Genomic DNA, 22,023 nt, shown 5'->3' on the forward strand with positions numbered 1-22,023 from the left:
TCTCAGGGCGGGGGTCTTCTCTTATTTTGTGAACTCTTCAGCACAGGGCTGGTCCTACATCATTAGTGCTCAAAAAATGCCTCGGAAGGGTGGGAATAGCTCAGTGGTAGAGCACGTGCTCAGCATGCAGAAGGCCCTGGGTTCAATCCCCAGTACCTCCACTAAAAGATTAGTTTAAAAAATGTTTAAAAATGCCTCTTGTGGAACAAAGACTGGTAGGTGTAGATTTAGAGGTGGCACTCTAACGAGTAGGCTGCACCACTCAAATTTTAAAATTTAGCTGCCAGCATTTGAAAATTTGTGTTTTATGTAGGAAACAGATTTGTAGCTTGTCCAAGCACTTTGGACACTTTGGCAGCCCTGGCCCAACCCCCCAGGGTTGCCTGGATTAAACAGGTAGTTGCCCAGGCTTGTGGACACCTGCCTGGGCCTAGAGGGAGCAGAGGGGCCAGAACTTCGGGCAAACGGCCCCTTGCTCCTCTCTCAAACACGTATTTTTTTCCATTTTGTCCCTGGGATTTGTGGAGTAGGAGCTCCCAGATGGAATAGTGCTGCAGGTGGCTTCTGGATGTGAGGTGGCCCTGGGTTACCCAAGGCAGCTGGCATTCCCTGGGGGGGGGCTTCACTCAGTTACTGTGACTCTGAGTACCCCACTATTCTGCCTTTGGGGGCTCTGGACTGACTTTCCATTGCAGCTTCCACAGGTGGTTATTTGCATCCTTTGTAATTGCCCTGAGCTTCCTCATGTCTTACTGTCTCCCTGCCCTCTGCCACCTGCCCTGTCCTGGTTCGTATCTCTGAGGCAGGCCAGGAGGATGTCGAGGGGGTGCTGGATTCCCCATCCAGGGCTGCTCTCTTGACACAAAGTTCCCCCTGGGAATGTGGCAGCCACCCCAAGCCCCAGTTGCTGCATGTAGGGAATGCACATTTTTGGGTAACTTTCTCTCCCTGGAGACTGGGAGCCCTAGAGAGGGAGAGAGAGCCAGCCTGGCACACAGGAGGTATAGTGGGCCTGGTGTGCCACAGGCATGATTAACAATCCTTTTGGGAATAAATGAATGAGCAAATAAATGAATGGTGCTGTGCAAAGAAGGAGCCCCTCTGGGCTGAGCATCAAAAGCCTGGGGTCTGCTCTCAACTTCGTCGTAAAAGGTCCATCCACTGTATTCTTCTCTGAGGTTCAGGTTCTTTTTCTATGAAGCAGTGCTTGAAAACATCTTAAATTCTCGTTACTGAGCCCTTTTTATAAAATTTCAGTCTTACGTGGAAGTGTAACATAATATGAATGCAAGGGGGATGCTCTGGGTGAAGGAGGCATTAGAGTCTGAGACACAGGACTCACTGAAAAGCCCCAGTCATTGAGTGAATGTGGTCTTTGCATGAGGACCATTGGAACAGAAGAAAACCTGCAAACAGAATTCACATGCACAGTCACTTGACTTAGGACAAAGGTGGCTCCACTGAAAGTCTTGATGGAAGGATTGTGGCTTCACTAAAAGCTGCTGGGATAATTAGATATCCATTCAGAAAAAAGAAAAGAAGCTTGATCCCTGCCTCACACCATACGTAAAAATTCCTTGAGATGCATCAGAGACCTACACTTGAAAGTAAAACAGTCAGTGCTGTTCAGTGGCAGCTTCTGGAAGACAGAAGGGGGCTGTATCTGCACTGCCCAATATGGTAGCCATTCTCTGCATGTGGCTGTTGAGCAGTTGAGATGTGACTGGTGTGGCTGAGGGACTGAATTTTTTATTTCACTTTAAATCAACTTGAGTTTAATTTTAAAGTTAAATTTAAGTTACTTTTAGGTAGCCATGAGTGGCTAGTGGCTACCATGTTGGACAGTACAGTTATAGGAAACACCAGGGAACTAGCCTTCTGACCTCAGGGTGGGCGGAATTTTAAACACGACCTAAGAGGTTTGGGTTCAGGTTGATAAATCAGACCTGGGGCTGTGAGGCCTGGCCCTGCTCTCCAGTCCAGGTCAAATCCTGGTTTGCTTTGTGTCTCTGCAGAGCGGAGGACCCCGTGTGTCTGTTGAATCGGTCCTGGATGCAAAGGAAGATGCCGTCGGTGCAGTGAGCGCAGCCCGGGAGCTGAGGCAGGGCAGGCCCCGCGTGCCCATGGAGCTGCAGGCTGAGGGGCCGCCTCCCCAGCCCCGCCTGCTGGGCTCGGAGAGGCTGGAGGCCTAGGCACATGGGGCGGGTGTCGGCAGACAGATGCTCCCCGGGCCCCAGGGTGTCCTGAGTGGACTGCTGGGCAGCGTACCAAAGGTGGAGGATGCCGACCAAGGGGCGCTACTTCCTCAACGAGGGCGGGGAGGGCCCCGACCAGGATGCACTCTACGAGAAGTACCGTCTCACCAGCCAGCACGGGCCGCTGCTGCTCACGCTCCTGCTGGTGGCTGTCACTGCCTGCATCGCCCTTATCGTCATCGCCTTCAGCTATGGGGTACGTGAGGGCAGCCGTGGGCAGCACAGGCTCCTCTGGGCTTAGCTCTGATGCTTTGTACCTGTGAGGCCTTGGGCAAGCCTCTGTCTTCTTTAAGCCTGAGTTTCTGCAGCTGTGAAGTGCTGTGGGGAATACTTAGGCTGGAGGAAGACACATTTTTTATTTTTATTTTTAAGTCTGGAAGTGGTTTTAGATGTGACATTAATCTGGCCAAATAAATTACCCTCACTTTTCTCCACAATGAACTTTGATTCTATTGAAGGCCTAGGTCAGGGCTGGCCTGTGTGTCATTGCTGCCACTTCCAGTACCATGGCAGACATCATGAATCAATCCCCACACTCCTTCTTCCGGATCCTGGCTGTGGTCTCAGAATCCTTCTCATCACAGCTATTGAGGCAGACGCCACTAATATCATCTCTGATCTAGGCCTCGCCCTGCTACAGCCATTCCTTGTGTGTGGCTGTTGAGCACTTGACATGTGGCTAGTATGACCAAGGAACTGAATTTTTAACTTTATTTTTAATTAGTGGAAACTTAATTTTGAATAGGTGCATGTAGCTAGTGGCTACTGTGTGGGACAGTAAAGTTCTAGAAGAGGACATCAGAGACTAGAGGGTGTTGGCAGGGTGATAGGTGTAAGGGGGCCAGCACCCAGTAGGTGCCCTGTCAGTGCTGCCTGTTTCTCTGTGGATATAAACCCAAGGACATTTGTTCCGTCACTCAGCACATAGGTGCTAAGCACCCACTGCGTGCTGGCCCCCCAGTCAGTCTGTCTGCATGGAGTTCAGGGGCCCCTGGGGGAAACCAGGTGCTGTTCAGCTGAGAATCATCTTTCCTGTTATCCCCCGTCCCCCTAGTGTCACCTCTGTACCCTTCCTCAGCTTTTCCCCTGTCTGGGACACCTTTGGGCATTATTTCCTCAAATAATCATTCATTCTTTAAGAGTCAGGATCAGTGGCCTCTCCTCCAGGAGGCTTTGCTCCTGTGCTCTTGCACCTGTCCCCTGCAGGTGTGCACAGAGCCCCTGGGAATCCGGGGAGGCCTGATGGAGGGGAGTGGGGAGGGAGAGCATCACAGGGCTGGGATGAGCTGGGAAGGATGCTTAGGAACCTGCAGGCAACTGGGGAAAGGTGGTGGTGAAGGCGCCCCTAGTAGAGGCAACAGCACAAAGCTTGAGGTAAGAAAGAACCTGATGTTTAGAGGGAGGTTGGACACCACGCATGTGAAGGAAGCCACAGGTGACCCTGCTCAGGGGCCGGGTAGGCTAACCTGGCAGGCTTTCTGGAGGAGGTGGCACCCCAGTGGGGAGTGCCATGGCATTTCTGTGTATGTTTGCCCCACCCAGGAACCCTCGGAACACCAGGCTGTCCTGGGGACGGCGTTCTTGGCACTTGCTGTGTTTGTGGCTCTCTACGTGCTGGTGTATGTTGAATGTCTCGTCCGGCAGTGGCTCCGGGCCTCGGCGCTGCTCGTCTGGGCCTGCCTTGTGACACTGGGCTACGTGCTGGTGTTCGATGCATGGATGAAGAAGGCCTGTGCATGGGAGCAGGTAACAGGGCGGGGCCCTAGCATCCCTGGGGAGTTGGATGCCTCCAGCCAGTTGTGCACCTAGTAACTCCTGGCCTCTCTGGAAGTCAGGTCCCTCTGGAGCCCGGGTCTGCATTGGGTGTGCCAGCCACGGGCCCTTCCCTCTCTGCGGGCTGTGGCTCTTTGGCTGAGGATGGCCCTGGGCTGGGCTTGGGCTGGGCTGGGAAGGATGCTTAGGACTCTGTAGGCGACTGGGGAAAGGTGGTGGTGAAGGCGCCCCTAGTAGAGGCCACAGCACAAAGCCTGAGGTAAGAAAGAACCTGATGTTTGGGGGAGGTTGAACACCACCCATGTGGAGGAAGCCACAGGTGACCCTGCTCAGGGCAGGCTGGCTCTTGTTCTCAGCTCTGTGCTGATAAGTGGGGGAGGTGGGAGGAGTGTCCACTCTGGCTGTGGCATTTCTGGAAATGACACATCTCCGACTCAGAGCGGCAGAAAGGCAGAATTGGCTCATGTCCAGGAAGGGCCCAGGGGTCAGTCCTGGCGCTCCAGCAGGATGGCTGGGTCCTGGTTTCTCTCGGCTCTGCTTTCCTCTGTGCTGTTTCATTCCTGGGCGGGGCAGAGATGGCCACAGTGTCTCCAGGCTGCCCGACTGGCAGCCTCCCCAGCTCAGCTGAAAGGAGGAGCCCTTTCTCAACCAGCTTGAGTTGCAGTGGCTGGCCTGGATCATGGGCCCAGCTCTGGATGGTTGCTGTCACCAAGGGGTAGCCCCCTCTGACCGGTGGGACTGGGTCCTGTGACTGAGGTGGGGTGAGGCTCTTGGAAGCTCGGGGGAAGGTGCTGTTCCCAGAAGGGGCGAGTGCAGGGCAGGCGGGAGAGCCACTGCCAGTGAGAGTGGACGGGGCAAGTGGGGCTGCACTGCTGGAGGTGGCAGGTGAGCCGGCCCTGCCTCAGCCTTCCAGTGGTTACCATTCCTGCGGAGGAAGAGCCGCAGACACTGGGTCACAAGAGCTGAGGAGGTTGGGCCTTGGCCAAGGAAATGATGCTGGCTGGGTGGATTTTGACTTTTTCTTATTCTATTGTGTCTGTCACTGCCCCTCACCACACAGGATGGGGGGAAGGGGCCGACCTGAGGGCTGAGGGCAGAGGGCACCTGCCGCCTGGACTGGCTGCGGAGGACTTAGTGTGCAGGCTTCTGGGGCCAAGCCCGGAAGACGAGAGTCAGCGGGGCGATCCCGGCCCAGCCCTGGGCTGTGTCCGGGCGGGGGCGGCGTGGCGGGCTGCGCTCATGACACCCCGCCCGCAGGTGCCCTTCTTCCTGTTCATCGTCTTCGTGGTGTACACGCTGCTGCCCTTCAGCATGCAGGGCGCCGTCGTGGCAGGCCTTGTCTCCAGCACCTCCCACCTCCTGGTGCTCGGCACTCTGATGGGGGCCTTCACCACGCCCAGTGTCCGGCTGGGGCTGCAGGTGAGGGGTGTGGTGGGGGTCTGGGCGTGGGGGCCGGCGGAGGCCTTTGGGTGGCTGTGGTTTGGGCTGAGGGCAGTCACGGCCCAAGTGAGTGATTTGAGGCCTTGGGCAGAGGTGTTCGCAGACACACAGCCTCAAGGCCAGGCGCCCTGTCCTGCAGCCTTGTCTTTGCTGGCCTACGGTACCCTCACTCGAGCCCTGCCCCTTGGGCCTCTCTGAGTCTAGAGCACTGCTGTCAGGTGAGCCCTTGCTCCCGAGCTTTCACCTGTCACCCCAGAGCTCCATCCAGACAGGGCCTGCCTTGTGTCTCTATGTTGCGTGATGTGCATAAATCGTGGTGTCTTACAGATGTGACTTCCCCCTGACCTGGCCTGGTGTCTGGTCTGGGAGGCAGAGGCCGGAGCTCAGGGCAGCCAGCACGGCGCTGTGTCTTCCGGGTTCTGAGCTGTGTAAGGCGACGTGCTCCTGCCTCCCTGGAAGTGGCTGGCTCCTCCAGCCTCTGGGGCATGAGCCCTTCTACACCAGGGAATGCCTGGCAGATGCCAAGATAGGCCTAAGTCCTGGTGCTGTTACCACCGTGACTCCCTGGGCGACCAGCACGTTTAAGCTGCAGGTTCCCTGCCTGCCCTGAGTGGACTGGAGGCTAGGAAATGGGGAGGGGTGCCATCACCAGCCCTCCAGGGGGACCAATGTCCCGGGGGCCTGGCCCGGGCCGGATCTGAGCCCCGCTTGGTCTGCCCGCAGCTGCTGGCCAATGCTGTGGTCTTCCTGTGCGGGAATCTCACGGGCGCCTTCCACAAGCACCAGATGCAGGACGCCTCCCGCGACCTCTTCACCTACACTGTGAAGTGCATCCAGATCCGGCGTAAGCTGCGCATCGAGAAGCGCCAGCAGGTGGGGATCCGCCTCCCCCTGAGCCACAGCCAGGCCCTGCCCGCCCCCAGCCATCACCCAGGCCCCACACCCGGTGTCCTTTCTCTGAGGACGTGCTCGTTGAACAGCATCTGTGTGGGGCACGTGGCTGGACACCTATGCCGGCCTCACCCTGGGGGCCACTGGGGACATGGGAGGGTGTGTGCCCGCCCGGTTGGTGGCAGGATGTAGGCCAGTGGTGTTGTGGGGCGTGGCGGGCAGAGAGGACAGAGGTCGCTTGGGGCCTGACGTCGCCCGCCTGTGCCCCATGTGCAGGAGAACCTTCTGCTGTCCGTGCTGCCGGCCCACATCTCCATGGGCATGAAGCTGGCCATCATTGAGCGGCTCAAGGAGCACGGGGACCGCCACTACCTGCCCGACAACAACTTCCACAGCCTCTACGTCAAGCGGCACCAGAACGTCAGGTGGGCGGCCGGCCGAGCCCGTGTGCACTGTCTCCTGGGGAGTCCCGGGCAGGTGGCCCCCTGCCCTCCTGCCAGGAGGCCAGGCCCCAGCCCACACAGGGACTGGGGGGAGGTAATCCAGGCTACTCTCTGGGCCTCGGTCCTCCTACTCATTTCCCCAGGGGGGGTGGGGTCAGATTAGATTGGTGTTTGGGGACATCTACCCCCCTCAGATTGTTAAACTCTGAGCACAAACACGACTATTGGGAAGAAAAGGGTCTTTTCAGATGATTCTCCAAGGGCACAGGTCCCCCAAAAGGAGGTGAAGCCCCCCTAGATCTCGGTGGCTGCCAAGGGCCCTTGACGCCTGTCTTTGATGGAATTGAAGGGGCTGTTGGAGCTTGGCTGTGCCGGCCTAAGGGAGGTGTGGCTGTAGGTGCTGTGAGCTCCCCCCGCTCCTCTGCCTGGAGGTCCTCTGCCTGGCCCGCTGCCTCTGTGCTGTGGACCATCCAGGACTGCAGACTTAGAGCTGGGAGATCTGATGCAGATTGCAGCTCTGGCTTCCCAACAAGTCTTAATCTCCCTGAGCTTCAGTTTGCTCATCTGTAGATTAGGGGTCCTATACGGTCAGTGTGAGGACTAGATGTGTGAAAGTGCTGGGTGTGGAGCTCGGCTGGAGGGAGTGTGGGGTCGCATCTTACCAGGGCTTTAGTTCTGAAGCCTGCACAGAGGTTAAGTCCAGGTATGGGAAAGGAGGGAAGTTCCAGGGTGCTGGAGAATCCGCAGGTAAGGGCACTGTTCAGTCATCTGCAGCGAGGGCTCTGAAGGGACTGAGGGCTCCAAAGGGCCCCCACAAACTGGAGTTTGCTTTAACGTGAAGCCTCTGGAACTTAAATTCGTCTTTATGGCCAGAGCTTCTCTTCCATCCCTGTGGAGACTGAGGGCTCACAGGGGTGTTTGGATACAGGGCTGGCGGATGCTCAGGGGCTCCGCTGGCCCTGACTCCCACTGGCCCCACCCCATCTCAGCATCCTCTACGCTGACATCGTGGGCTTCACACAGCTGGCCAGCGACTGCTCCCCCAAGGAGTTAGTGGTGGTGCTGAACGAGCTCTTCGGCAAGTTCGACCAGATTGCCAAGGTGAGCCTGCCGACCTGTGCTGCCTCCCCTCTGCTGATGGTAAAGTCAGAAGCCCCTGCACCACATCCATGGGATGTCCCATACCCAGCACTATGCTGAGATCGACATGGGGAGGTCTGGGCTGAATTTTAGCCTTCAGTCAGCAAATGCTTCTGAACCCTTCATGGTCGAAGTGGAGGTTGAGTGGTGGCCGAGGCTGCCAGGATCCTGTCCCCCAGAGTGTGAGGTCACTAGGGAGACTGACAGTACACACCAGGGAATGCATGGGGACTCGGGAGCTCCGGAAGGCTGCCTAGACGAGGAGATGCTCCATCCTCACTATGCAAGGTGAGCAGCCTCAGCCTCACCTAGAGGCATTGGAGGCCTGTGGAATGCCAGGCCTCAACTAGAATCTGCCTTTTGGCAAGATTGCAGGTGAATAGTGTGCACATTAAAGTTTGAGAAACCTTAAAAAAGACCTGAAGAGGAAAGGGAACAATGTTATGGGCAGAGGGAACAGCATGGAAAGCCTGGAGAAGAAAGCAAGCTCTGTTTGCCCATGCAGTGAAAGTGGCTCAGTGCGACTGGGACAGAGTGTGAAGGGGACAAGGTCACAGGGTCAGACATGCAAGGACTTGAGGGCTGAGGTGAGGAGTGGGACTTAACCTGAGGACCCTGAGGAGAGTAGCCGGGGAAGGCATTGGGCAAGGAGAGTCTCCAGGGTACAGCCAGGGTGAGAGAGGTCTGGAGACCAGACGGGGCTGAGCTGGGATCTTACTGTTTTGTCTTCGTGAGCAGCACCCAGCTCAGGGTGTGTGTGTGCATGTGTGCATGTGTGCACGCACGTGTATTGGTGGGGAGGGGGCCTCAGTTATTCATTAATTTACCACATGGTCCCAGGACCCACTGAGTGGCAGCTCTGGACTCACATGGGCCTCGGGCTGCCCTAAAGTTGCTCCCTGGCCTACGTGCTGTGTGGTTTGAAGAGGGTATGGAGGTGGGACTGGGGAGTGCCTAGCCCAGCCCCCGGGGGTCAAAGGCTTCCTGGAAGTGGTGGCCACTAAGTAGAGACCCAAGTGTAAGATTTAGGGTAGTGGCTTTCCATCCTGGCTGCATGTTTGAATCCCATGGAAGGCTTAAATAAATCACCAGTACTTATGCCCACACCCTTGACAGTTTATAAGAGCCATCCAAGTGACTCCGTGTGTGGAAATCAATGGTCTAGAACCTGATGGGAGGCAAGTTCTGGCCCCATGTTAGGAAGATTTTTTCACAATCAGAGCTGCTTAATCTTGGGAGAGACTGCCTCGCCAGAGGTGGGCCCCATATCAGGGGATGAGCTTCCCGTCATGGGGCTAACCAAACTGCAGTTGGAAACCACTGGCCAGGGGTGTCCCCGCTGGGTGCTGTGGACTGAGGGGCTCCTAGAGCCTTCCTTCGGAGCTTCCTTCCTTCAGGATGTCTCCCGAACCGGCAGGTGGGAGTTCCTAGGGGTCGGGCCTTATAAGGGGCAGGGGGCCAGCTTCTCAGGCCACAGCTGGCCCTTTCTCTGCCACAAAGCCCAAGGACCTGCCTTTGCCTCCTTGGACACAGCTCTCCCTCCAGGGCAGGCCCAGGAGGCAGCCCCATTGGACAAATGGGAGGAGGGAGGCTGTGGCAGATGCCAGTCTTCCGGCCTGAGTGTCCAGTCTCTGGGCAGACACAGGCAGGGCTGGACCAAGCCTTTTCTCCTTTTGGCAATCAGATTCCAGAACTGTAACCTCCCGGTGAGAGCCAGGGCCTGCTCTCAGAGGTGTCCGCATTGCATCTGGGCTCAGGCACTTTCTGCCCCCAGCACGCTCACACAACTTCTCCAGTTTGTAAGTGTCAGAAGCACAGTGGAGGAGCAGCCTGGGGAATGTGGCCTTCTGTAAATTCTGACAGCTGACAGCTGGGCTGGATCTAGAGGGCGTTCCCGTGCCTGGCCATGGAGGAGATAAGGCCAGTGGCGCCCTGAGCCTGAGCCTGAGCCTGGGTGTCCTGGCCCTCACCAAGCTTACTGCTGGCTTCTAGGAAAGCACTGTCCTCACCTGCCTCTGTTAGGCCATTCAGAACTCAGCACGTGCCAGACGGGGCCCAGCGGGAAGCAGCTGGCACACACTCAGCTGGGTCATCGAAGGAGGGCTTAGCAAGGGGCTGCTCCTGGTGCCTGGCCTGGTCGTTGGTGCTGGGTGGCCACTCAGGCCTGGTGGCCATGCCAGGGAGTGGACAATGTATCTGGAGACAGAGTGTGTCTTGGTTCTTGGGGAGGGGACAGCCAGCCCTCTGGAACGCTGCAGCGGGAGCTGGGGCATCAGTGCTCTAGCCCTCAGCCTCCCCAGCATCAGAAGCCAGAGGGCAAGGCTGTCTGCCGGGGCCTCTGTGAGGGGTGGAGTAGGGAGTAGACTGGAGCTCTTATGCTGCAGTTCCTCCTTCCTATTCTCTAAAACCACACCCCCATGGCCTCTGTGTGTGCGGCCACCTTTGCCAAGGGCTTAAGGGGGAGTCTCATGGCTACAGCACCACCCTAAATGAGAACTCAGATAGCCTGCCTGAGCCTTCCCTTCCCCTCCATGTGCATTTTCATATGTGATCCCAGCCTCTCTCCCCACCTTCTTCTTTCCTCTCTGCCCCCCAAACCCTGTGTCCCTAGCAGCATGGCCGTCTGTTGGGTCACCTTGGCATCTGCTGATCACTTAGCTTATGGCACCTGCTACCTCTCTGTCCCTGTCTCCCCTGTTCACTCCACTTCACCCACACTGACTGCTGGGCTATGTCTCAAACAGCTTTCTTGCCTCAGGGCCTTTGCACATGCTGCTTCCGTCTCCCTGGACTGCTCTTCCTCCAGATACTGGCATGGTTTTCTCCTTTGTTTCCTTTAGGACTTTGCTTGAATGTTACCTTCACTTAGAGGCCTTCCCTGGCCTCCTGGGAACTTTCCCTTCCCTCCCATGCCTCATTTTTCTTCTTAACACTTATTGTCACAGGTATCTATAGGTTTTATTTATCTAGTTTAATGTCCACCTCTGCCACTCGCTGCAGGGACTGTTTTCTATTTTGCTCACTGCTGCGTCCCAGTGTCTGGGGCAGGGCAGGGCACTCAGTAGCTACTCAAACATTGCTCAGTAGATTGCTCATTCATTGGGTGAGTGAACCAAAGATAGTCTTTCTCCAGAGTCACTCAGATGGCCACCCTTAGTAACACTTTCTTTCATCTGTGATACCTGCTTAGGGCTCCTGTGGAGGGCCCCTGTCTCCAACCTTTTCACCAGGCCCAGAGGCAGCTACTGGTGGCTGATGCTGCAGGAGAGAGCCCCTGGCCGTGAAAGAGCTTGGCTCACCCTGGGGGGTGCGGGGAGGTGGCTGGTCCCTGGCACCCAGGCAATCTGCTGACCAGGCCTCTCCCTTGCCCTGCAGGCCAACGAGTGCATGCGGATCAAGATCCTGGGGGACTGCTACTACTGCGTGTCGGGCTTGCCCGTGTCCCTGCCCACCCACGCCCGCAACTGTGTGAAGATGGGGCTGGACATGTGTGAGGCCATTAAGTAGGTACCACGGGCAGGCCCAAGGCACTGGGGCTGTCCCTGCCATGGAGCCCTCCTGCTCCGCAAGGCGTGGTGGGGAACGCATTGTCCCCACTCTGCCGATAAGGGAACTGGAGCTCAGGGGGTGGTGATGGCTTGCCTGGACCGCTCTGCAGGTTGTGTTTGCACCCTTCCCTGTGGGCGCCCTGGGACTCCCAGTCCCAGAGAATCTCGGAAGCTCAGAGCTGAGGGGCCTGAGGACGGGGCAGCTGGGCTCCTTTCCTCCGGAGACCATGCCTCTGCAGCAGCAGGGGAACTGGCAGACTCAGAATCTGTCCCCAAGCCCCCATCTGCCTCCTGCTGCCCCTGTGGAGACCGAGGAGTCGGGGAACTCACCCTCAGAGCTGCAGGGAGACCCCCCAGCCTCCCTCAGCTCCTTGCCACCAACACCCAGCTTCCCGTGAGGCTCTCTGGAGCCGTGAGCAGCTGTGGTCTGTGTTGGTCCAGCGGTGGCGGAGGGCCAGGTGGGCTTGGCCAGACCAACCGGTGTTCGGGGCAAAGCTGGTGCAGCTGGGCTGCCCGAAGGGGCACACTTCCTTCCCGATGTACACCCATCTCCAGCTTGTCTTCCTCCTGAATCTCACCAGAAAAAACACTGGCCAGGCAGTCAGTGGTCTGTGTCCTAACCTGGCTCTATGTCCCCACTTATGCGACCTCAGGCTGTGCCCCGCCCTCCCGGGGGTCAGTTTGTCCCTGGGTCATGTAGAGGTTCCACAGGACCCTCTGCTTCCTTTGGCTTTGCCTCTGGCAGCCTCAGTCCATTGCCAGCCTGGTGTGGGTGGACACAGGGCACCAGCTGTTCCCTGGGCCCTCACCCACATGTCAAAGGGACCCAGGAGCCTTGCTCATGTTTGGGGGTGCCTTGTGCCCTAGGAAAGCTCTAATTTGGGTTTTCTTGTACTGAGTGGTGCTAGCAACTCTCAGTGCTCTTGTTTCCTAGAGATGGTGGGGTGTAGAAGGCCCCCCAAGGCTGGCCCCATGTCCTTTGTTTCTGCTGAGTTTGGGGTGGTGCCTGGACCCCTCTGCAGACCCCAGCTGGGGCTGCCAGGTGGGGAAAACACCCAGTTACAGTATTTTAGGGCCCTCAGCAAGAGCCACAGTGAGTGACCAATGACAGTTGGAAATTCCTTCTCCTTTTAACAGCCCTTGAGCTTGGAGGCAGCCACATCCATTTGCACACTCCCAGAGATGGGGTGCTCACCCTTTTTTGATGAGGCAACCCTTCAGGCTGAGAATGTTCTCTCCTGTGAGCTGGGCTTGCCCTGTTCCCGCACGCTCCTCTCACCCTTGCTCTGCCCATGCCCCATGCCACACCCGCTACCTGGGACCTCGAGCCTGTCCAGGGTTCAGGCCCCCCAGCAGCCGTGGCTGGAGTGGGGTGACTGGCCTCTGCCCCAGGCAGGTGCGGGAGGCCACAGGTGTGGACATCAGCATGCGTGTGGGCATACACTCGGGGAATGTGCTGTGCGGTGTCATCGGGCTGCGCAAGTGGCAGTACGACGTGTGGTCCCACGATGTGTCCCTGGCCAACAGGATGGAGGCGGCTGGAGTCCCTGGGTGAGGCTCAGCCAGATGGCGGTGGGTTCAGATGCCGGGGGCCGACTCCGGGCTGGGGGCGGGGGTCAGGGTGGAGTCAGAAGTGGAATCAGTGACCTCAAAGTGGGGGAAGCCGGCCTGGGCTCCGGCCTGCTCGGCCCTGCCCGCTGTGCACCCCTGGTTGGGTGCTCGCCCTCTCTGGGCCCTGCTGCTGTCTGATTCTGGTCTCCCCCAGGCGGGTGCACATCACAGAGGCAACGCTGAACCACCTGGACAAGGCTTATGAGGTGGAGGATGGTCACGGGCAGCAGCGGGACCCCTACCTGAAGGAGATGAACATCCGCACCTACCTGGTCATCGACCCCCGGGTACGCGGGCTCTGACGTGGTGGGCCGTGGAGGGGTGGCTGGAACTGTGCTGGGCCCACGCCTGGGGGGTGGCCCCCTTGGAGGGAGAGTGTTCTCCTCTCCAAGGCCGTGGAGAGGTAGGAAGACGCCTGCCCGGGGTAGGAGTGAGCACCCCGTCACTAGGTATGTTCTAGGCCCCACGTGACGCCTTCTCTGGGCATCAGTGTTCTTCTCTGTGAAATGGGAATGACAGCAGGCCTGCCTCAGAAGAGAAGAAGCTGGATGAAGCCCTCCTTGTGAACTGGGCGCATCATAAGCATTCTAGAAATGGTAGTCACTATTAGTTTATTTTCTATGAGGTTGTCACTAATCTTCCAGATTTTCAAAAGACACGTTGTAAAAACATGCTTTGGACGAGAGTCAGGGAAGCCAGGAACGGCCAGGGTCACTGGGCAGGAGACTCCGTGTGTCCCGGTTCTGACCTGCCGTGTCCGCCTGCCTGGCTGGTGCCTCCACCTTCTACGTCAGCCCCACTTTCTTCGGGACCCTGTGGTGGGGGAGCTGTGGGGCTGCTTCTAGGTGGGTGGGCCCGGTCCTGCCCCCAGCCTGCCTGCGTCTGCAGGGGCCATTCTTTCCTGCCTGTGGGAGGCCAACTTGTCTGGAGGCCCTTGGTGAATCATCCTTGGGGCTTACTCAAGAATGTCGGCCACGGCTGGCCGTTTCCAGCTCCCTCTCACTCTGGCCTTGGCTGTCCGCAGGGCTGGCCCGACTGCCAGTCTCCTGGGAAGCAGAGGGCCAGCCTGTGAGCCTCCCCAACCCTCTCAGGCTTTGTCCTGCTGACGTTCCCAGGGTGCCCTTGGTGGTCATCAATGCTGAGTTAGCACCTAGGGAAACGCCTCCTGGGTATCTTGACATTGCTCCCAGCCCATCATCATGGAAACCCTCCAGCCCCTCACTCTGTCCCCACAGCTCGGAGCCCCGTGCCATCCTCCTGTCCCTCCACTGCCAAGCTCTTTCCACTGCAGGATCCTCCACAGCAGGGAGTCACTGCTGCTCCCTCTGCCCAGACCCCTCCTCCCCCATCCCCCATGTTCCGGTTCATCCTTTTTCACTTGTGTATTGTCAGTGTGAGCTCCATGTGGGCAGGCTCAGGGTGGAGGTCCTTCTCTAGGTTCCACCCCTGTGCCTAGAACAATGCCTGGCATGGAGCAGGTGCCCAGATAGTTTGTGAATGAATGAAGTGTCTCATGCAGGGTTAACTGGGCATCCTGTATTTTATCTGGCACCCCTACCTCCCTCATCGTTGTTTAATTTTATTCATTCACATAGTTGAAAATTCAAAAAGCATGAGGGGCATGTTGTAGAAAGTTTTCCGTGCATCTTTGTTCGCAGCCAGCACGTTCCCTGTAAAGGGGACCCACGTGGTTGAGTTCCTTCCTCTGGAAGGTGTCTGTGCACATGTAAGTAGATGGAGATCCTTGTCTGCCTCCTTGCTGTAGCTCGGCCCCCACCGGCATGTACTTGCTTTCTTCACCAGACGTCATAGCTTGGAGACCTTCTCTTCTGTGCACAGAGACCACCCTCATCTTTTCTCACTACTGCACAGCACACACCACAAGGATGCTCGGGTGCACCTCCCGTGGTGGACAGGGAGGTCCTGCCCAGCCCTGGCTTCTGTAGGCTTACATGTGTGAGGACCTCGGAGACGAGCGTGCAGAGGTGGCTGTGGGGGTGTCCGTGGCCGGTGAAGGTCACAGGTGTTCTCCCTGTCCCCAGCCTGGGTCTTCAGTACACATTTCATTTTCAGGGGCAGGTGTCTGTCCCCCTGCCCTAAGAGAGGAGTGCCAGTGACCTTGAACTTAAACAGCTGGGTGCCATGTAGGCAGAACTGATGACATTGGAAGGGGAGACTGAGAAATGTGACCCACCCCGGGCCCCTCGGGGGTTCCTCACCCCAGGTACATTCTCAGGACTCTCCTCACAAGGGCTGAATGCCATGCCATTCCCTCTGGCCTGGCAGACAGATGCAGCTCAGGGTTTAAAAATGTTTCTATCCCAGAAGGAGGCTAGAGGTTTCCAGGAAAGTTGCTGCTTGCGGCTTAGCGAGTGCTTGTGGCTCTAGGTGCTGGGCCCTGTGGGGGTTTGTGGGGCCGCAGGAGATGGGGACCGCTGGAGGGCAGACTCAGCGGGACTTGAGACGGCCCAGGCTTGTCTCTGGAGGCCTTGGGGGTCTTCCTCTCCCCTCTGCCTTTTCTGGTCCTGCCTGGCCTCCCCAGCTGGGAAGGGTCCTAGGCGTGTTATTGCTCTTGAGGGTGTTGGGGTGAGGGAGGCAGGGCTGGGCTCCTCATTCAGGGCCTGGCTGAGCCATTATGTCCCTGGCACGGCCATGGCAGGCACGTGGCAGGTAGCAGACGTGTGCTGTGGGTTGCAGGCCGTACGGGTGGAACGCCCTGGAAGGCTGCCCCATGGTGGGGGCTTGGGGTTGGCATCTCTCCGGGTTGCCAGCTAGCACTCCTCTTCCTCCCGCTGCTCCCACAGGAGGGACATGTGTCTGCCACATGGGGGTGGGCTGGGCAGGATGCCTGTGGCTTCCCTGGGCGCCATCTCCCCGGGGTGCCTGACGCGGAGGGGCGGGTGAGCTTTCAGGCTCAAGGAGCTTCACAGGCCGAGTGGGGCCTTCGGGCTGAGGAGGTTACCCTGTCTGTTGCCCTGGATGCTGAGAAAGGTCTGAGAGACTGTGCAGTTGTGTGACCCCCAGTCTCTCCCCGGCCTGGGGCAGGGACAGGACCTTGAGCTGGGGCCTCCCCCTGAGCCCAGCCAAGTAGCACGCTGGACTTCCTCCAGTCCCCAAAGGGCTGCAGACCCAGCAGATTTCTTTTTGGCCATTTTCCCTTCTTGCCCGATGGGCCGGTGCTCTGGGTGGCATTGTGTTTCTCGGGGAGCAGGAAGCGGGTGGCAGCCCCTTCCTGGCTGAGAGCCGAGGGGTGAGAGGCTGGGTCTGTGTCTGCCCGCAGAGCCAGCAGCCACCCCCGCCCAGCCAGCACCTCCACAAGCACAACAAGGGGGATGCAGCCCTGAAGATGCGGGCGTCTGTGCGCATGACCCGCTACCTGGAGTCCTGGGGGGCGGCGCGGCCCTTCGCACACCTCAACCAACGTGAGAGTGTGAGCAGCAGCGAGAACCCTGTCCCCAATGGGCGCAGGCCCAAGGTAGGACCCCTCCTCCCGGAGAGCTGGGAACAGGGGCCCCGGAAGGGGCCAGGAGAGCGCATGCTAAGGGTGGCCTTCCATCCCAGCCTCACCTCACTCGCTCCACCTGTAGGCTGGGGAATTGCAGGCACCTGGAGAATGCTCTGGGGTGGCTGGGGTTGATCCTGGCCTCCTGGTTCCCCAGATCAAGCTCAGCTTCAGTTCTGGGTGTCTGCAGCTTGCACAGTCCCCAGCACCCTGCCTGTGCATCTGAGAGTGCCAGAGGTTGGTAGGCCCAGTCCTGGGACGAGCATCAGGGCCCTGAGTTCTGGAGAATAACCACCTCCCCCCACTTCCCTTCCAGGCCATCCCCCTGCGGCGCCACCGGATCCCTGACAGGTACGTGTCCTGGCCCCTGCCTACCTGACCAAGTCCTGTCCCAGTCACCTTCTCCAGGCAGGCTACCCTGACCAGCCTCTGTCCAGGAGAGCGTATCCATGAGGCCCAGCCCTGACCCTGGGTTTTGTCGTGGCTTGGCTCAGAGTGTTTCTAAGAACCAGAGCATAACAATGATTGAGTGCCTGTTGTGTACCCACCCTGTAGTGGGGTTGTGGAGTCAGTGGGAGGGAACTCTGAGGTTTAGTGGAAAAGGCCTTGCACTGCAGGCTAGGAGTCTGCCCTCTGTTTCTTCCTGGGCTGCTGGCCAGCTGGGTAATGCTGTGTGATGCTGGGCCTTCACTTGCCCTCTCTGGGCCTCAGTGGAACCCACTTATCCCTCCGTTATCCCGCATGAAGCTCTGGGATCCCCACTTGGGTGAATCATCTGCTCCACACCCTGCCTCTGGGAGAGTGGACATGGGTCCCTGGGGTGATACCATTGTGGGTGTCTGATTCCAGAAGTGCGTCCCCTAAGGGGCGGTCAGAGGATGACTCATATGATGATGAGATGCTGTCAGCCATCGAGGGGCTCAGCTCCACGAGGTGAGGCTCTGAGACCTCCGTTTACCCCTGTCCCCCTCAAATATGGACCCCTGTGTGCGCAGGCCTGCCTCGTGCCTCATGCCCAGGTCCAGCTGTGTCCACGGTGCTGCCTCCTGAGGGCGAGGCCTGGTCCTCCACCCACCGCTCCCCTCTCCCCCCTGAGGGTGGCCCCCACCCAGCCCTTACTCCCCTCCCCGCTCCCACTCCCCTCCTGAGGCTGGGTCTCCTCCCCGACTCTCCCCGACTCTCCCCATCTCTCACTGTCCGTATCTGGTGCCCCACAGGCCCTGCTGCTCCAAGTCTGATGACTTCTACCCCTTTGGGTCCATCTTCCTAGAGAAGGGCTTTGAGCGAGAGGTGAGGACCTCTGAGCGGCCCCGGGAATGGAGGATCCAAGGCCTGAGGTGGGGTGGGGGTCCCAGCTACGGGGCAGCAAACAGCCCTCAGGGAGCGTGCTGCGGGATCGCGCCAGCTGCCATTGGGGCGGGGATGGGGCTCAGTCCAGCCCCATTTGGGTTCTCTTCCTGTCCGCCTCACCTCTGAACCTGGCGTGTCCCTGTCAGTAGTTCGCCCGTTTGGCTTGGGAGACTTTGCTCCCTTCCAGTGCCAGCCAGAACCTCAGCTGATACGGGCCAGCACACGCCTCAGGCTGACGACGTTGGCCTTTGTAAGGAAGTGCCCCAAACGCAGACTCAGCATCGATGGGGCCTGGCTGGCCCTCCCGTCTGGCTGCTGTAGCGCCATGCTGGTGGCCACCCCCTTACTTGTTGAGTGCCTGCTGGCTCTGGCAACATCCAAGGCACACACGTGTCGTTCCACCCTCACCCCGCTGGCCAAGGTGGGCACTGGTACCCATTTTGCAGACTTTCAGGTTTCAGGGTGTCTTGGCCTCAGGCATAGCCCATCTGAGAGGCACTTTGGTGTTGGGACTTCTCGGCCGTTGCAGTCTCCAGGCTTGAAGGGGCTCCTTAGACGGGGAACGTGGGGTCTGGAGGGAGGTGTGGTGAACAGCAGAGCCACCTGGCAGGCCTTCCACTGGCTGTGTGGCCTGGGCTCCCTGAGCCTTAGTTTGCTCATCTGCGGCAGGAGCCCTGTGGGCTGAGATCTTGAGATGGTGCCTGGAGTGGAGGGCCGGGCAGCACAGGGTCCCCCACTCGGCAGCTCGGGGCTCAGGCCTGGCCCTGCTCCTTGGTTCGGGATGAGAACAGACCCACCACTAACCCCAGTCGCAGCAGCCCCAGAGCTCACGTTTGGCTCTTGTCCATGGACTTGAGACACGGGCTTTTCAGGGACCTTGGAAATAAAGGCAGAGATCTGAGCGGAGTAGGGGAGGGGAAGGTATCCCCTCTAACTATAAACCAGAAACTGTAAAATGGAAACAAATGAAAATTTTTTGTTCATGATAATGTAACATTGTCCCCTGGAAGTCAAGGAGGGCGTGTAAGTTTTTTTTTTTTTGTGATATGATTAACTGGAGCCAGGGTGGAGCCCGAGAAGGGGTCAGAGCAAGTGGCCCTGCGGGTGGGGCCTCAGCGGCCCAGCCACCCCTCACAGTGTCTGTTGCCCCCAGTACCGCCTGGCGCCCATCCCCCGGGCTCGCTACTACTTTGCTTGTGCCAGCCTTGTCTTCATCTGCATCCTGCTCGTCCACGTCCTGCTGATGCCCAGGTCAGTGGCGGAGTGGGCCGGTGGTCAAGCCCACTGGGGTCAGGCTAGGAGGGGTGGTGACCTTGCAGAACCTGCTAGAAAACCTGCAGGGGGCTTTGTGACTGGCGGGACGGGGCTGCTGTTAGAGTTAGTAACTCTAGTAACTTTATACCTTCGAGCCCCACGAACCTGGTTGGGTGTTTTTGGTTTGTTTGTTTTAATTGAATGGCATGCTGCAGGCCTCCCCACTCCCAGATGCCTCTCACCTTCAAAGTCACCTGTTATCTGTGTGGCCCTGTGGGCACTTAAGTTTGTGACCCTTGCCTTACCTTAGGTGTTTAGGGCCTTAGAAGGTCCAGCTCCCCAGAACCATAGCCATCACCATCTTTTTCTTAGATGTGAGAAATTGAGGCTCACAGGGGTTAATGCCTTATTCAGGGTGTGGGGCCAGGACACAGGAGCTGCCGTTTCCTGCTTCTGCCAAAGGCTCTGTTGGTAGGGGCAGGGGCAGGGACAGGGGGCTGAGGTCGCAGGGAGGGAGTAAGGTCAGCTACTTGATGGCTTCTGGAAGGGTGGTTAAGCCAGAGGGTCCACTAGGATTGTGGTTTAGGATGTGCTTAATAAAGACAAAACAGGAAACACTTTCAGATGGTACTTATGTGCCAGACAGGAGCCTAAAGGCTGTACAGTCACCCATTTCTTATATACTTGGCCCGGAAAGGGGGGTGTGATGTTGACCTTGGTCTTGGAGTCTTGGCCAGGCTTCGTGTGTTGTGGGTGGGGCAGCTGGACCATGGTGTTCAGAGGCTCCCCTTTGGCTGAGTATAGGTAGCTGTTTCGAGGGGGCAGAAGGCGAATTGAGGTGGTGGGGATGGGGAGCTTGCCTGAGGCTTGGCCCTGGGCAGAGGGTCCCCCAGAACTTGTGTTTCTCCGTCCCCTCCAGGGTGGCAGCTCTGGGTGTGTCCTTTGGGCTGGTGGCCTGCGTGCTGGGGCTGGTGCTAGGCTTGTGCTTTGTGGATAAATTCTTGGTGAGTGGGGAGGCCCCTGACCGGGTGCCAGGCTGTGTGGTGGGAGCCTGGCCCCACTGCCCCTGCCCCCACCTTGGTGTCCCCCAGCCCCCCACCCCTCCCTGTGAGCTCTGCCCCTCTCGCCTCCAGGATAATCTGCTGAGTGCTCAGAGGCTTCTCCTAGGAGTCTCTTTCCTAGGTGCTAGTGGTCCCCAAGCGGCTGTGGCTGTCCCTGGCCCCAGGGGTGGGGATGTCCCTTCTGTCTGCACTCCACATGTGTCCTGAGCTCCAGGCTGGGGACACACCACCACCTGACTCTCCCCAGCGGAGGTCTCAGAAGCTCTCATGCCCTCAGGGCCCTTGGGATGGGGGCGCCCTGGCCAGGCCTCCAGCAGGCTCTCCCTGACCTCCGGGTGCGGGTGCAGCTGCGGGTGCTGGTTGACTCAACCCTGTGATTCCACAGAGGTGCTGCCCGGCCTGGGGGACGCTCGGAGCCATCTCTGAGAGGGTGGAGACACAGCCCCTGCTGCGGGTGTCCCTGGCTGTCCTGACCATCGGCAGCCTGCTCACCATCGCCGTCATCAACCTGGTGGGTTCTGGGGGTGGGGGAAGGCAGGCCTGGCAAGGACCCCTTGGGGCCGTGCACACTTCCTGGGGGAGGGAGCCAGTCTCTGACCTTGGGAGCTAGATTCTAGAATCCTATAATCCTGTTGCCTAAAAATGGCATCTGGCGTGACCGTATCCAGAGCCCCATGGGCGGGCCCTGTGGAGTGTCTGGCAGCTCAGGGCTCCTCACCCTGCATTTGTCACATGAGGACTTGGCGCCCCTAGAGTGCTCGTGCGGCCAAGCTCATAGGGTGAGCTGTCTTGAGCTGCCACAATGTCCTCGTGAACATCTCAGTCTTTCTTCTCAGCCCCCTGGGAGGAGGTCCCGGCCCAGCCTCTCCAAGACCCAGTTTCCTGAGCATGAGCATGAGCTTGGGGCCTGCTTCTCGGGCGGGCTCAGATCTCCATGCTGAGATGGCACTTGTCTTGGCCCGTCCCCCCAGCTCTGACATCCGGAGTCAGTGCCTCTTTCCCGCACTCCCCGCCCCCTGCACTCTGGACTCTGTGATCCCCTCCCTCAGCATCACCTGGGGAGAAGGGACCTCACTGAAAACATTGCTCCCAGCTTCTCCCGCCGAGTCAGCCTCTGGGACAGGGCTCTGGGGGTGGTGTCCACATGTCTTCCTTTGATACCCTCTCTCCGCATTGAAGCTGCCGGCTGCGGTGGGAAGTCGGGGCTCCATGGCTCTGTGCTAAGCTTAGAGCTGGGCCTGGCGGGAGATGCCCACGGTGCTCATGGAGGCCCAGGCCCTGCCCTCTGGCTCCTCCAGATCCCCAGCCGGGAGCCCCTGGACAACCCCTCATGGGGACCTGTCTTTTCTGTAGCCACTGATGCCTTTCCCGGTCCCGGTGCTGCCTGCTGGGAACGAGACAGGCCAGGGGGCCATCAGCAGCCGAGAGAGGACCCTGTGTGAGCTTCTCCCGGTGAGTGTGTCCTCACTGGGACGGCCCCTGTGTGGACGGGTGTGGAAGAGCTGAGTCCAGCCTCTCCCAGGGGAGGCCGAGAAAGCAGGGCCCATGGGCTGAGGGATCCAGGTGCTGGCATGCTGGGTCGAAGGTGAGAGGGTGGGAGCACCCTCTGCTGGTGGCTCTCTCCTGACCACACCTGTCGTGACCTCCACGGCATCAACAGGGAAGCGGGCGCACAGAGGCTGATGCATTTACCTCACAGGCACTAGAGCCAGGTGGGAGCGCCCTCCTGGACAGGATGAGGTCTGTGGGACTTGA

General features: G+C 58.7%; 2 protein-coding genes across 7 annotated transcripts in view; one reads left to right on the top strand and one right to left on the bottom strand.

The window, feature by feature from the left end:
• ADCY7 (adenylate cyclase 7) overlaps nucleotides 1–22,023 on the top strand; it is a 61,507-nt gene that overhangs the window by 31,895 nt on the left and 7,589 nt on the right. For all 6 annotated transcript variants that reach the window (XM_031680570.2, XM_072967338.1, XM_072967341.1 and 3 more), the window contains exons 2-18: nucleotides 2,016–2,451; nucleotides 3,798–4,001; nucleotides 5,286–5,447; nucleotides 6,192–6,341; nucleotides 6,636–6,784; nucleotides 7,792–7,903; nucleotides 11,318–11,445; nucleotides 12,883–13,041; nucleotides 13,256–13,388; nucleotides 16,382–16,576; nucleotides 16,920–16,954; nucleotides 17,453–17,536; nucleotides 17,821–17,893; nucleotides 19,107–19,204; nucleotides 20,127–20,211; nucleotides 20,654–20,779; nucleotides 21,622–21,720. In XM_031680570.2, the coding sequence (XP_031536430.1) occupies nucleotides 2,281–2,451; nucleotides 3,798–4,001; nucleotides 5,286–5,447; nucleotides 6,192–6,341; nucleotides 6,636–6,784; nucleotides 7,792–7,903; nucleotides 11,318–11,445; nucleotides 12,883–13,041; nucleotides 13,256–13,388; nucleotides 16,382–16,576; nucleotides 16,920–16,954; nucleotides 17,453–17,536; nucleotides 17,821–17,893; nucleotides 19,107–19,204; nucleotides 20,127–20,211; nucleotides 20,654–20,779; nucleotides 21,622–21,720 (2,163 nt within the window). In that variant the 5' untranslated portion in view covers nucleotides 2,016–2,280. The remainder of the gene's footprint in view (nucleotides 1–2,015; nucleotides 2,452–3,797; nucleotides 4,002–5,285; nucleotides 5,448–6,191; nucleotides 6,342–6,635; nucleotides 6,785–7,791; nucleotides 7,904–11,317; nucleotides 11,446–12,882; nucleotides 13,042–13,255; nucleotides 13,389–16,381; nucleotides 16,577–16,919; nucleotides 16,955–17,452; nucleotides 17,537–17,820; nucleotides 17,894–19,106; nucleotides 19,205–20,126; nucleotides 20,212–20,653; nucleotides 20,780–21,621; nucleotides 21,721–22,023) is intronic.
• The window catches only part of BRD7 (bromodomain containing 7), a 53,201-nt gene continuing 51,146 nt past the window's right edge, over nucleotides 19,969–22,023 (bottom strand). The window contains exon 18 of the mRNA XM_072967344.1: nucleotides 19,969–20,015. Coding sequence (XP_072823445.1) covers nucleotides 19,984–20,015 — 32 coding nt within the window. The 3' untranslated portion in view covers nucleotides 19,969–19,983. The remainder of the gene's footprint in view (nucleotides 20,016–22,023) is intronic.

Source organism: Vicugna pacos, chromosome 9 (assembly GCF_048564905.1).
Source record: "Vicugna pacos chromosome 9, VicPac4, whole genome shotgun sequence".
In the NCBI taxonomy this organism is placed as follows: Eukaryota; Metazoa; Chordata; class Mammalia; order Artiodactyla; family Camelidae; genus Vicugna; species Vicugna pacos.